This window comes from Urocampus carinirostris, chromosome 5 (genome assembly GCF_059441175.1).
Source record: "Urocampus carinirostris isolate Australia breed hairy pipefish chromosome 5, RoL_Ucar_1.0, whole genome shotgun sequence".
Lineage (NCBI taxonomy): Eukaryota > Metazoa > Chordata > Actinopteri > Syngnathiformes > Syngnathidae > Urocampus > Urocampus carinirostris.
The window spans coordinates 18364003-18378080 of NC_142353.1; the positions used below are offsets into that span (position 1 = coordinate 18364003).

Consider the following 14078-nt stretch of genomic DNA (forward strand, 5'->3'; position numbering starts at 1 on the left):
GCGGTGGAAAGTAGACAGCAAACACAAAGACCACAGTTAACTCTCCCGATACATAGAAGGGTCTGCACGATACTGCTAGAAACTCCATATCGAGTGAGCAGTGTGTGTCAATGGTTCGGCTATTATTGTAGCGCGTAGTCTCCAACCCCTGTTTTTACCGGAGTCTTCGTCTCGTTCGAGCGTGTAAAGTTAAACCTGTCAAAAGAGGGCTTTGACCAAAAACTACATTTCCCACAATGCCTAAAGACTATGATATCCGCAACACAACACGCCAGTATTTAATTGTGGACTGAGCAATTCGGAAAAACACTGGATTGTGTGTAATGTAAGATCAAACATTCGGTTGTATCCGGCAACTCTGTTTGACCCTCACCCCGCCTTATCAACCCCCCCCCCACCTTTTGCTATTGTGTTTCTTTTCTTGGGCACTACATCCAGAACCTTTATTTATGATAGTATATTCAGCTCATATTAATATATATTTTCTTGTTTTTGTCATTTTGCAGACGAATGGTCTTCACGAGAGCAAAAGCAGATTTTGGCCAAAGGAAACGGTAACATGCTGAGATTGCACCAATTTTGCATATACAAACTCGAATCACAAAAGCTTAGGGCCTTAATTTAGGAGATGTGAATGAGCCTGATGCAGATATCACAAAAATTAGCAAACACATCCCCATCGAAATAGCATGTCTGGAAATGACAAAAGCATTTGTTTGAACTTCAGTCGACCCTTGGTATACCTCAATAATCCTTTCTGAGTTAAGCTAAGATAGAAACTTCATGTAATTAGCCAATGCGTTCTAAAACATTAAAATTGTATAACATATTTAACAAAATCGTATGAAGTAAATACTAATTGAATGTAAAATAAGTGTACAGTATATGGTTAAGCAACATTATAAATAAATTTACATATAAACGAAAAATATGTATTTATCTTTGGTTAGACGTGACTTGAGGCGGTGGAGTGGAGTAGTGGGTGGGTGCAGAAGGGGGTTAAAGTGGATAAAACAAAAACAAATTTGAAAACTTCCACTATCAATGATTGTAGTTCCCTTAGAATATTTAGTTGTGTTAATCGCCTCCCTATTCTTAATCATTTTCCAGGTCATCGATTGACCATGGCCATATTTTCTAGCTAGAATAAAGATGGGTGTACTTTCTTTGTATTTTCTTTCTTTATTTATGATCATTTTTACTTCTCCCTTTAGCATCCCTGGAAGTCTTAGGACCTATGTATATTTATACAGTACAAAAGATAATATTGGATTGCAACGTTCTTACAAACAGCAAGAGATTCCAACTTAACCAAGAGAAGGAAAGGAATTGTGGAAGGGTGTTCTCGATTGGCCACAACCATATTTAGATAGATAGATAGATAGATAGATACTTTATTCATCCCCGAAGGGAAATTCACATTTCCAGCAGCATCGCTGAGCTGAGAACAATACAATAATAAAGCAAAAAGAATACAATATACAAATACCCAGTGTGACGTGCAAATGCCCACTGTAGCGTGTTATGTAGAATAACTAAATAGTGCTACACAGAATACATATTGCAATAAGATTCGGTAATATGCAATGTAGGTGGTGTGGTTTACTGTGGGCTTTTACTCTGCCGGGAAGAGTTAAAGAGCCTCATGGCATGAGGAAGAAAAGTCTGTCCGTAGTACAAGACAGTGACAGCAGTCTGTCGCTGAAACTGCTCTTCTGTCTGGAGATAATGCTGTGTAATGGATGCGATGGATTGTCCATGATTGACCGCAGCTTTTCCAGTGCCCGTCTCTCAGCTACTGTTGTTAGGCTGTCCAGCTCTTTGCCCACAACAGAGCTCGCTTTCCTAGCCAGTTTATTGAGACGAGAGGCATCCTTCTTCTTGACGCTGCCTACCCAACACGCTGTCGCATAGAAGAGGGCGCTTGCCACAACTGTCTCATAGAATATTTTCAGGAGCTTTTTGCAGATTTTGAAGGAGGCCAGCCTTCTGAGGAAGTAAAGTCGGCTTTGCCCTTTCCTACATAGAGCTTCTGTGTTGGCAGTCCAGTCCAGTTTGTTGTCCAGCTGCACACCCAGCTATTTGTAGGTCTGGACAAAATCTACACATTCTCCTTTGATGGTTACAGGAACCGGGTGAGTTCTGGTTCTCCTGAAGTCCACCACCATCTCCCTGGTCTTGGTGGTGTTCAGGTGCAGGTGGTTTGCGTCGCTCCATCGGACAAAGTCCTGAATCAATTTCCTGTACTCCTCCTCCTGCCCATTTCTGATACATCCCACGATCGCAGTGTCGTCGGCAAACTTTTGCACATGGCAGGACTCAGAGTTGTACTTTAAGTCCGATGTATATAGAGTGAATAGGAACGGAGAGAGCACGATCCCCTGCGGAGATCCTGTGCTTCTAACCACAGTGTCCGGTGTACAGCCCCCCTGTTTCACATACTGGGGTCTGCCTGTCAGGTAGTCAGTAATCCATTCTACAAGGTGTAAGCTAACTCCCATTTCTGTCAGTTTCCTACTCAGTAGCAGAGGCTGTATGGTATTGAAGGCACTGGAGAAGTCCAAAAATGTAATCCTCACAGCCCCCTTAGCCCTATCCAGGTGAGAGAGGGATCGGTGTAACATGTATACTATAGCATCCTCCACTCCCACCTTCTCCTGGTAAGCAAATTGCAGTGGGTCGATGGCGTGACGGTACCTGTAGCCTCAGGTGGTGCATGTGATGTCAGGGCGACCGGCCTGAAGTCGTTGAGTTCCTCAGGTCTTGATTTCTTTGGGACTGGGATGATGCAGGATGTTTTCCACAGCTGAGGGACCCTCCCCTGTTCAAGGCTCAGGTTGAAGATGCGCTGTAGAGGGTCTCCCAGCTCAGACGCACAGGCTTTCAGCAGTCGGGGGGATACTCCATCTGGACCAGCTGCCTTGCTGGTTCGCAGCCTTCTCAGCTCTCCACACACCTGGGCTGCAGTTATTTTTAGTGGGGGGATGTCTTCCATGCTAGTGTCCAGAGGGGGAGGGTGAAGGACAGCTGCAGTACTCAGGGGTGAGGATGAGGCGGAGTGGTCAAACCTGTTGAAAAAGTTGTTCAACTGGTTGACTCGCCCCACATCTACATCCACAGCCACACCCTGCTTGGTGCTGCAGCCAGTAATTGTTTTCATCCCTTCCCACACCTCCTTCATGTTGTTGTTCTGCAGCTTTTTCTCCAACTTCCTCCTGTACTGCTCCTTCCCTTTTCAGAGCTGGACTTTGAGCTCCTTCTGTACTCGTTTTAGCTCCTGCCGATCACCATTTTTAAAGGCCCTCATCTTTTGGTTCAGAAGGCACTTGATGTCGCTCGTGATCCAGGGCTTGTTGTTGGCATAGCAGCGTACAGTCTTTATAGGAACAACATTGTCCATGCAGAAGTTAATGGTCAGGATAACGATGCATGTACCTTCTTTTTAATAACGTGCTTCATTTCAATGATTATCATGTTTTTTACTTCTCCCTTTAGCATCACTTGAAGTCTTGGGATCCATATAAATAAATAGTACAAAAATACAGTATTGCATCAGTCTTTACAAAGCACACAGGGTTCTGAAATGGACGAAGAGAGAGAAAAGAATTGTGGGAGGGAGTTTAGCCAAAACATTATTGGCATCTTCTCGATGCTGTGATGCAAACCAATAACAGACCAGTATATTATATGACATTGACCAATAGCAGACAGGCATCTTAGAGACATGATATCCTCATGGCATTACTGAAAATAATTGGTTTTCGAGAAAAAGGCTAAAAACTGTTACATTTAAAATCAATAGTTGTACACAATACTATTTCACCATTTACTTAGTATTGCTAATTAGCTAATCGTTTATGAAGCCATTCTTCCGTTCTATTATGGCCTTACCGTATAGCTGATGAATTTGTAGAAACCATTAACATATGAAATACTGGATTTCAAAATGATATCGTATGCAATTACATACTAATTGTGCAAGTAGTTATAGTCATTATCGCATGCAAAACAGTAAAGTTATGGAATTTAGTTTAGTTTAGTTGATAACAATATATATAACTGAGATGGAGTTTTCCGACCTCCCATACATATAACAAGAAATCGCCCAGTAGTGCCATTGTCATATTTTGAGGCACGTACAGTCATACGCATCAATAAAAAGTTGTCATAGTTTGAATTTTTGGGGCATACAAAAGAAAGTGGGGAAAAGCCATAACGAGGGGTCGAAAAAATATCGTGTTCCACGTCATAACGTGAAAAGATCTCAAGGTAGGGACGCTGTCGCCAATGGGTCCACTGTTCTTGTTGATTATCGTTAACAGAGTGGGCATAATGAGTAATAAATGCAGATTATCATTGAAAGATGTGGTTTCAATGACATATGTGTGATGGAGGCAGGCAAGTGAACCCTTCTGGCTGGAGGAGGCCGAGGATCTAGAGCTGCAAAGGCGAGCGGCGCAGCAGCAGCTGGACGAGGAACTGAACAAGAGCCAGGGTGTCCGCCGTCGCAGGGAAGCATGCCTTCAGCTAAAGAACGCCTTAGAAACAGAAAGACTGCGCACCAGTCAGGTAGCTAGACTTCGATGAAATGTCCGGTTGGGCTGCATTACATTTTTAAAATATTTTACAATGAAAATGACGATGAAGGCGTATTTCCCTCAATTTTTGAACAGTCGATTATAAAAAATGCTTTAAATCATTGGTTCTCAATTGGTCTGACTTGAAGACCTACCATCTCTCCCAATTTACAAACCATGACCCAAATCAAGAGATGAAATCTTCTAAAATGCATTGAATGAAAGGCAGTTCAAACCAGAGATATATAACAAAACGACAAGCAAAACCAAAATGACTTCAAGTGATAATATTACCTTCAATTCTCAATTTTTTAACAAATTTCAAAACCCTTCACTTCAGTAGCTTCAGTCTTTTTTAACAAACTCAACATCCACAAATATAAAATGAAAAACTGCAATATTTTTTTCAGAATTGGCTGGTTTTTTTTTTAGGTGTTCTGTCCCCCCAAAAGAGAACTTCACTCGTGCGGCTGCGATCCATTATACCCGATCGCATATTGCTGCAAGCAGGGCCGGCCAAATGCATATTTGCCAGGCCTGGTATTTTTTGCCAGGAATGAACTGCACCTGTGCTACCACAGTCCATTATCCCCAATCCCATATTGCTGCAAGCGGGGAACTGTTCTGGCTCGAGACTAAATGAAATGCACGGTTGCGGCGGCCGCGATTCTTTATCCCCAATCAACTATTGCTGAAAGCAGGGATTGGAAGACACATGATAAAAACTTGTGTGTGGAGGGGTTACTTGGTGGATTTTCGCATATTGCTGGGGTTCTGGTCCCCATTAACTCCCATTAACAGATAAAAAGTATCTCATACAAACTTTACTTGACTTTTCTGTGGTGTAAAAAGGCATTATTTTCGGTGGTTATTTATTTCCTTGGCAATATTTTGCCAAGGCAAAGGCCCATGATGCGCTGAAAACAGGTCTGGAACCCAATTTCGGGTCCTGATCCACCAGTTGAGAATCACTGCTCTAAAAGTAGTTTATGAGTGAAGGACAAATGCATCTATTTCAAGGTATTTAAACTTGGGGCTTAATGCACTTGTTAGCAGCTTATTTGGTTTGCATGCTACATAACAGAACTGCTTTGGATTCCGGCTTCCACTATTAGACCACAGTCTGAAACATTGGAAATTAACAATGTCACGCTTTTCATGTGCATAGTAATTCAAGATAAGATACAAAAAAAAACAAGTTTTTATAATAACCATTGTTTACTATTTTTAATACAAAATTATGTCATCATTTTATGAATTGCTTATTTTATTTTGTTGTTTCCAACAAATGCTGTTTTCTTTGCATTTCACAATTTTACTGCCGATTATTGTTTACAAGAACTTCAAAGAAAGTACTTCTGCTTTGTAAAAGAGTTCAAAATGGTTTCAAGTCATATGATAAATTCTATATTGTCACTATCATGTTAAAGATATCTATCTCAAAATTTCACTCGGGAGGAACAAGTGTTATGACTGGGCCCCTTAGAATATGTTGCCAACCATAAAAACGCAATCAAGGCATACAAAATTGATTTGGAAATATCTTTAAAGGTGTATTTTGTGTCAAACCTAATCCTAACCCCAGTAACGTCATTGAACAGGCTTTGAGTCAGGATCTGCTGCGCGTGTCGACACGCTTGGAAACGCTGGAGGAGAAGACTGCAAAGACGGCGAGTGGCCTGAGGCAGCTATCCGTCACGGAGGTGGAGAAAGAGAAAGAGATGCTGAGAAAGAAAAGAGACTGCCTGGACTCACAACTCAAGGACAGCTCGATGCTCACTGCGGAGGTCAGTGAGGAGTTTCTTTTACTTCAAACCCAAACTGAGCTTCCTCATGTTAAAAAGCAAATCAAGTCACATTTATTTGTTCAGCCCTTAATCAAAGGGCTGCACAGACCATAATTACATCATCCCATGATCTGAAACCTGCTTGAAGCCAAGGAGAAAACTTAAAAACCTCAACATGAGTCAAATCAAAAAGCTTGTTTGTACATGAGGTAGTCCCCCTTCCAGGATGATCAGGATGCAATGGATGTTGCATGGGTACCAATAGACAAATTCTAGTCAAAATCAACAACAAAAATGAGTATTAGCTATGATTAAACAGGAAGGCCAAGACAGTAATGACAAGCTTCCCATCTCAGTCAGTCGGTCAATGCAAATGATACAAGGGTAGTGTTTGGAGACTGGCCTAAATTGTAAGTGCACTTTCTTTCGCAATAGTGCAATGAAAAAATAATGCATTGTAACAATAGTGCAATGAAAACATTTTACCTGAACATTTCGTTGGTCCTTGTTTTTACTGACCAGTGGTGCCTACCAGAGGGCAACAGGTCAAAGAGGTGGAGGTGGCACTGAAAGGAGTCCTCTTAATATAATTGGCTCTGTTGTGGTATCTCACAAGGCGGGAGATGTCCTCCAGGTAAAGAGCAGCCAATGATTTTCTGAGCTGCTTTGATCACTCTCTGTAATGGTTTCCTGTTTGCTGCAGTGTTCCTGGCATACCACTCGCCGTATGCCAGAATGCTCTCCATTGTACTTTTGTAGAGGGACAGCAACAACTTGTTCCAGGTTGTTCCTCCTGAGCACTCTCAGGAGTTGGGAGTCTCTGCAAAGCCTTCCCCACCAAAGCCCAGGTGTTGGCAGACCAGAGAGGTCTTCTGAAATGTGCAGTTCCAGCAGTTTGAAGGCGTGCACTCTCTCCACACAGTCTCCATTTATGATGAGTAGAGCTGGGTGTGTGATTGCCCTCCTATAGTCGAGTATGACTGCCTTGGATTTTGTGGTCTTCAGTAGTTCATTTTTCGAAATCCACATTGTAAGCGTTTCCACCTCATTTCTGTAAGCTGCTTCAGCCCCATCGGAGACGAGTCCCGCCAAAGTGTTATTCGTCAATGAACTTGACAATTGTGCTCGTGGTTGTACAGTGTGAACAATAGAGTGCTCAGCACACATCCATAGGGGAATATCCATAGTGTGGAAGGGACACAGCAGCCGAGTGTCACAGCCTGTCGGCATCGGCCGCTAACAATCAACATCTGTTTTTTCTGGGTTACGGTGCTAATAATTAAGTGACATTCACGTTTTTATCTCTCAAAATACACGTGTGGATGCCTTTACCTGTGCACAGGAAGAGCAGTTGGAGGAAGCTGTGCAGGTCTTGGAGGCTGAGCTGGACTTCAAGCAGCAATCCATCCAGGACAACCAGAAGAAAGTCAAGAACTTGACACCGCGCCATGTGGCTCGCATCTCGGACGTCACCTCCAAACTGAGGGCGCTCTCGCAATCCCAAGCCACAGACTTGCTCATCAAATACTTCGGCAAGGTTAGAGCAAACACGTTCATCTGGTTTTCTGGCCTCCAATCCTAATCAAGTGGGTTTTTTTTTTTATTCATCCGGTTGTCAGGTGGTGGACCTTCGCCAGGCACAAGCTTGTTTGCGTCTCTACTGCGAAGAACTGGAGATTTACTGCGCCGAGCAGGAGCAGGCACGCACCGAGCTGGAGGCCGCCGTGCACAACGTGGCCTTGGATGCCGACCGCAGGCTCACGCAGCAGGAGCAGGACCACTTCAGGAACATCCGCTTACTTATAAGCAAACTTAAAGGTTAGCACATAACATGCAATGTCACACAATTGCACATCGAGCGGGTTACTTCTTTTATACGGTTTTACGGGAGAGATTTTAGGGCTAAAATGAGTCGAAATACTAAGATGTAGATAAAACATGATACATCCAGATGAAAGAATATAGATAAAACTGACTAAATCCAGGTGCATATTGCCCCTTATGTTTCTTTGGACGGTTTGGCTTAATTTAATTATTTTTCTTGACTTAGAATTTTCTTTATTGTCATTGATAACAATGTAGTGATTGTTGTTTGCAACGAGATTAGACACGGCACTCCAAAGAGTAAATACTTAAAAGAAAAAAACAAGATAAAAAGAATGTCTGGATAAAGAGGCAAAAACTTTTTCAAGGTAGTGCTTGGAGACTGGCTTGAGGTGTAAGTGCATACGAATGATAAGAATAGTGTAATGACATTTAGCACCAGCAAAATTATCTATATCTATCTCTCTATCTCTCTATCTATCTATCTATCTATATATCTATCTATCTAGCTAGCTAGCTATCTAGCTATCTGCCTATCTATCTACCCACCTACCCTGGTCATATCCCTCAAGAGGAGTGACCGACAGCAAGACAAACACATACAAAAACAAAGAAAATAAAAAAAGGGAAAAAGTAGCAAAAAACATACACAAAAATGTTTGGACCATGGCCAACCCAAAACCCAATCAAGTTTAGCGCCTCGGCACCCAAGTTGGTCATGCTTTCGTGCCTCCAGATGAAACGGGACACAAGAAAGCGGCCATGTCACCCGCGTCAGGGTGACACAACACACTCTTTCTGTTCAACAGCAGGGCCCAACAGCTTTCACTGGTTTACCCCTGCCGCATCATACGGGTGCCCTTGGAACGCATGTACATATCCCACTATCCCTTTACAACACCTCTCCACTCATTCCCATCACCAACAAGAGCTCTAGCTTCCATTATATTTAGACCTCTTTCCTGCAGTGCACTCATAACACCATCCATCCACTTCAATCGCGGCCTTCCTCTTGGTCTCCTTCCATTTACTTCAGCAAAATTCTCAAATAAATTAATCTATCAATAAGATATGAATCCCCATTTTCTGTTGGTCCTCGTTTTAAGGGCCTATCCCAGGGTAGCAGGTCAAAAAGGTGGCGGCCAGGGTGTGAGGAGTCTTTTATAGTGTTGTTGGTTCTGCTGCAGTATCACAAGGCTGTAATGTCCTCCAGACTGGAGTTAATGATTCTGTAATATTTCATAAAAATGGGCTACACTCTGAGGGGCGTATAAGTATTATGTATGTATGTATCTACACAATCATCTAGACAATTTTGTGTTTTCCATAAAATAGTTTATCAAATGAGTGTTCCAGTGTCTGCTCTTTTGCCATATAAATCTTTTTTTTTTTTTTTTTGCCACTCTGCCTTGAAGGCCAGCATCTCAGAGTCGCCTTTTAACTGCAAATGTTGACAGCGCACAATACCAAACTGCTAGTTGAGTAAGATGTCCTTTTCTCAAACAAGAGACTCTATGTACTTGAAATCTGGGCACTTCTTTTTCTACTCTAGTTAGTGTCCGTACTGTTCTCTGAGGGAATAGTACACGCAATTGTAGGAGATCTTCAGTTTCTTGGCAATAGAATAGAATAGACTGTGATTTTAACTTGAAAGTTCTCTTTTTCTGGTCATTCTGAAAGATTAATCACACCCATAAATATAATGCTCCTGATACTCGACTTAGCTCAAAGGAAGGTCAGTTTTACAGCTTTTTCTTTGCTTTACACATGCTGGCACTGATTTTCGGGTTGACAGTTATCGAGCAGATAAGAACCTAATATAATGTCACAGTTTTTGGCCCAATAGGAAAAACAAACCCGGTTATTATCACCTGCTGCCACACTAAAATAGTCAATCTGCTGACAGTTCCTGCCAGAAAGATTCCAAGCATGATTTTGATTATGTAGTAGTAGCGATACTTGGTCTCCTCTCTATTACTTTGTCACGTGTGCAAGGGATGAGAGCCCTTAAGTTCAGTCGCATGGCTCAGCATATGTACATGCTGTTGTGATTGTACGAGCCTCTGAATTTTAGTCAGCACAGTACATTGAGTTTTGTTTTGTGAATGTTTTTCTTTGTCGTACTCCTACGTATATTTGAATGCCAATTCAACTAATATTGATTGTTGTGCTAGTTAAGATTGACAGCTGCAGACTGAATGTCTTAATCGTGACACAAAGTGTTACTTTTCTGTACTGGACATTTGCCCACTGATTTTTCAAAATTTTAAGGAATGGACTGATTGAACTCATTGAACTCATTCACATATATGGATATTTAAGCCTGTGGCTTAAAATCGAGTCCTACTTGTACAAAAACAAAGTTGATTTTCTTCCCTAAATGTGCGCATGTTTCTTTCAATCAGATTCACTCTGTAATTGGGAATTTAAGATAGTTTTATTTTATTTTCATTAAAAAAGAGAACTTTTCCTCAAAAAATAAGAACATTTCTAAGCGATCCGAAACTTTTGAACAGTAGTGAGTGTTCTATCAAACACTCACAGTATTTTAATACAGCGGCAGTAGCTCAGGAGGTAGAGCGCTCGTCTTGGGATCAAGGGATCCCAGTTCGAATCCCGGCTTGTCCGTGTTACATGTCGAAGTCTCCTTGGGTAAGACACTGAACCCCTGATACCCCCAATAAGCAGGTTAGCGTCTTACATGGCTGCAATACAAGGCCGCTATTGGGAAATGTACACTGTAAAGCGCTTTGGGAAGTCATTGACTTGAAAAGCGCTATATAAATGCAGATCATTTCATTTCATAAAGGAACGTGGGAGGCTGCTTCTAAGTCCGGTATGGCCGTTCCCAAAATGATGCAGTAGTCCAGGGGTGGCCAACCCGGTCCTCAAGAGCTGCATGTCCTGCTTGTGTTTGGAGTTTTTCTGCTCCAGTACAGGGATTCCAATCACCTGGATCATTATTAATTTCTCACAAAGCTTGTTAACGAGCCGAAAATTGGTATCATCTGTGTTGGAGCAGAGAAACCTCCAAAACATGCAGGACATGTGGCGGTCTAGGACCTGGTTGGCCACCCTTGCTGAGTAGTCCCTTGTGCCCGATTGAAATTCAGTGAGGAATTCATACCACTACAAATCGGTAACACGTATGTTTTTCTTATCTTTCCGCTTGAAGTGGGCAACTCATCTGTAGAAGCCCAGAATGCGATCAAAGAACGTCTGCAGAACCTGGAGAAGGAGTTGTTCTTCTACAAGCACTGCAGCCGCAGGCTGAGGAAGCAGCTCAGAGAGTCCAAGTGCGCCGAGGTCGAACCCCGCGCCCGAGAGCCACTTCCACAACCGACCGGGTCCAGAGAAGCCAAAGAGTTCTCGCGCAAGCGGAGCCCCTCCTCGTCCTCCTCGTCAGCCGAAAACGCCAAAGCGCCCTTGGAGCAGCAGATCGACGCTATGGCCCGTTGCCACGGTTACAGCGAGCGACGCCCGCCTCCCCATCACGGTACTCGGGCCGCAGTCGGCCTGCGGCGCAGGAAGCCGAGGGAAGCGGCTCGGGAGTCGATCGTGGACACCGGCATCGAGATGTTGTCGGACGACTCGCTAGACGCGTCCACCGGCAGCTAGACCCTCGAATTGATGCCTGTGTGAGCTCAGCCAGAATTCCCTTTTTTTCACTTTGTGGGAAGTTGTATTAATGATCGTTGCATTCTAAATCGAATCGTCTTCATTATCATCCATAGCAATGTATGAACATTGTTTGAAACAAGAGAAGACATGGCACTCCAAGATTAGAGCTGCAATTAACAACTGTTTCAATAGTCGACTAGTCACCAACTACTGACACGATTAGTAGAATAATTGTTTAGTGTGAAGTTGATGTGGAATGGAATACACACAAGAGAAATCCGTACAATAAAACTACATATTTTATTGAACAAACTGCGGATTGGTGCAGAAATTAAATAAAATGCATATAAATCTAAAAGCAATTAGGCGCAGTGCTCGGTCAGTAGAGACATAAATAAATCCATGTCCATGACAGGCAAATAAATAATCAATTGAAATCAATTAGTGGATGAATGTTGTATCCCTATAAACCAAGAACAGGCTCATTAGCAGCAGTAAGACAGTCAATTAAACAAATATGATGTTTTTGTAAAGTACATTCAGTGCTCAACTGCAAAGTCTGTAACAATAGAACTTACAGCTTCTCAACCATTTGAAACGTAGGTTTGTTGTTCAAGAACTGAGGTTTGTTCTTCGGACTGCTCGCATTTCATTTCAAATATGTTTGTCAGGCGCAGTCTGGCATAACACTCAAGCTCCACTCTATAGCGAAATATATGTGCATAAAATGTACATTGCATGTCAGCAAAATCGTGTTGACATAAACGTGCGTCAGACTCCCGTTTTGTTCAACTGTCCTAAGTGCTTTTCTCTTTAAATGTTCGTGTGTCACCTAGCTACTGCCATGATACACAAGGTGCGCTTTGCAAGTATTCCTTTTTACTCTTGAGGCTAAAATGCTCCTGAACGTTTACGTTTTAATATCCATACTTGATGTTAACGCCTTCATTTTTGTGTGGTACTGCTAGAGACAGACGCTACTGCACATGAGCTACTCTCAGCGGAGATTAGAGCTTGTGCTTTGCAACAATAGTCGACAATGTAATTTATTGTTATCAATTTTTGTTGACAACCTCAAGTAATCATTGCAGCCCTATCCAGGATAAACACAAGAATAAGTTAAAGGAATTCTGTACAATAGTACTGCTAGAAGCTAAATGATACACACTGCCTCTTAAATATTAGACATTTTTGCAACTTAAATTTAATAAATTCACATTTTATTCCAATATATATTCCTCCTTACCTAATATTACAAGTACAATATTACCTACCAATTTTTTTTTATTTGGGAAGCTTATGTAACTAGTGCTGGCACTTAATTGATGGATGACAACTCTTTTCTTCCAAAATGGCACTTTGTACTTTCACATTATGACACAGAAAATTTATTTTGTATTGTTAAGTTGTGTAAGTCCCCCTCACCCCAGATATTGTGCTCTTAGAAAACTGTAAAAGTAGTTGGATTGCAATGTCATTATTGTGTTTGGAAAAATTGATCGATTTCCACCAGTGATGTATTGTTTAATTTTATACTTGCCTTTCTTCTTCACAGCATATTTCAAAGCCATTTTCCCTTTTGGGATGGAAGATCATTTTGATACTGAAGCAGTTTAAATCTGAAATGTAAATGGTGACTTTTGATAATACAAGTGTGACTTGTTCTGAAAAAGGGTCCTTTTCATGTCAAAACAATGAAAATGAAGACTGTCATTTTGAATCTTTTGCTCTATTTTGATGAACAAGCCAAATTGTTACTTGCTTGAGAGAAACATTACCTGGATGGAACTGGGACACAACTTCAGTGAGGATCTATTTGCCAGAGTGGGTCACAAGTATACCATAATACTATGTTGCAATTATTGAAAATAAAGGATTTCAAAATCAAAGCCATGTTTTTTGTATTTTTGCCACGCGGAGGGGAAAACAATTACAATATGCAAATCAACAATCCAGAAAACATATCCAGGGAAGAGGAGAGAGACAGGGAGTGAGAACGAGAGTGAGTGGGGGAGGGGGAAAGACAGATAGATGGAGAGAGGGGAGATAGTTATATTTCTATGATGACAGGATTTGCACCAAAAAACTAAGAAAATCAAAATGACCAATCAATGGTGAGCTATTTCCATAACCTGCGTGCTACTCAGTGTTTTAAGAGGGCCACCGTGTCGCCATTAGAGACACCTGCTTTAAATACATCATTTATTTGGGGATTGTAAGAAGTGTACATGTTGACAGTGTCTGAATTAACGTCTGCCCGGACGCCCGG

At 41.9% G+C, this 14078-nt stretch overlaps 1 protein-coding gene across 1 annotated transcript in view; it reads left to right on the top strand.

Moving 5' to 3' along the window:
• Positions 1-13691, top strand: part of LOC148365666 (kinesin-like protein KIF27) — a 30391-nt gene extending 16700 nt beyond the window's left edge. Inside the window, exons 10-15 of the mRNA XM_088336056.1 lie at positions 507-554; positions 4399-4569; positions 6179-6364; positions 7707-7901; positions 7984-8182; positions 11364-13691. Of these exons, the coding sequence (XP_088192182.1) occupies positions 507-554; positions 4399-4569; positions 6179-6364; positions 7707-7901; positions 7984-8182; positions 11364-11806 (1242 nt within the window). The 3' untranslated portion in view covers positions 11807-13691. The remainder of the gene's footprint in view (positions 1-506; positions 555-4398; positions 4570-6178; positions 6365-7706; positions 7902-7983; positions 8183-11363) is intronic.
• Positions 13692-14078: the final 387 nt, after the last annotated feature.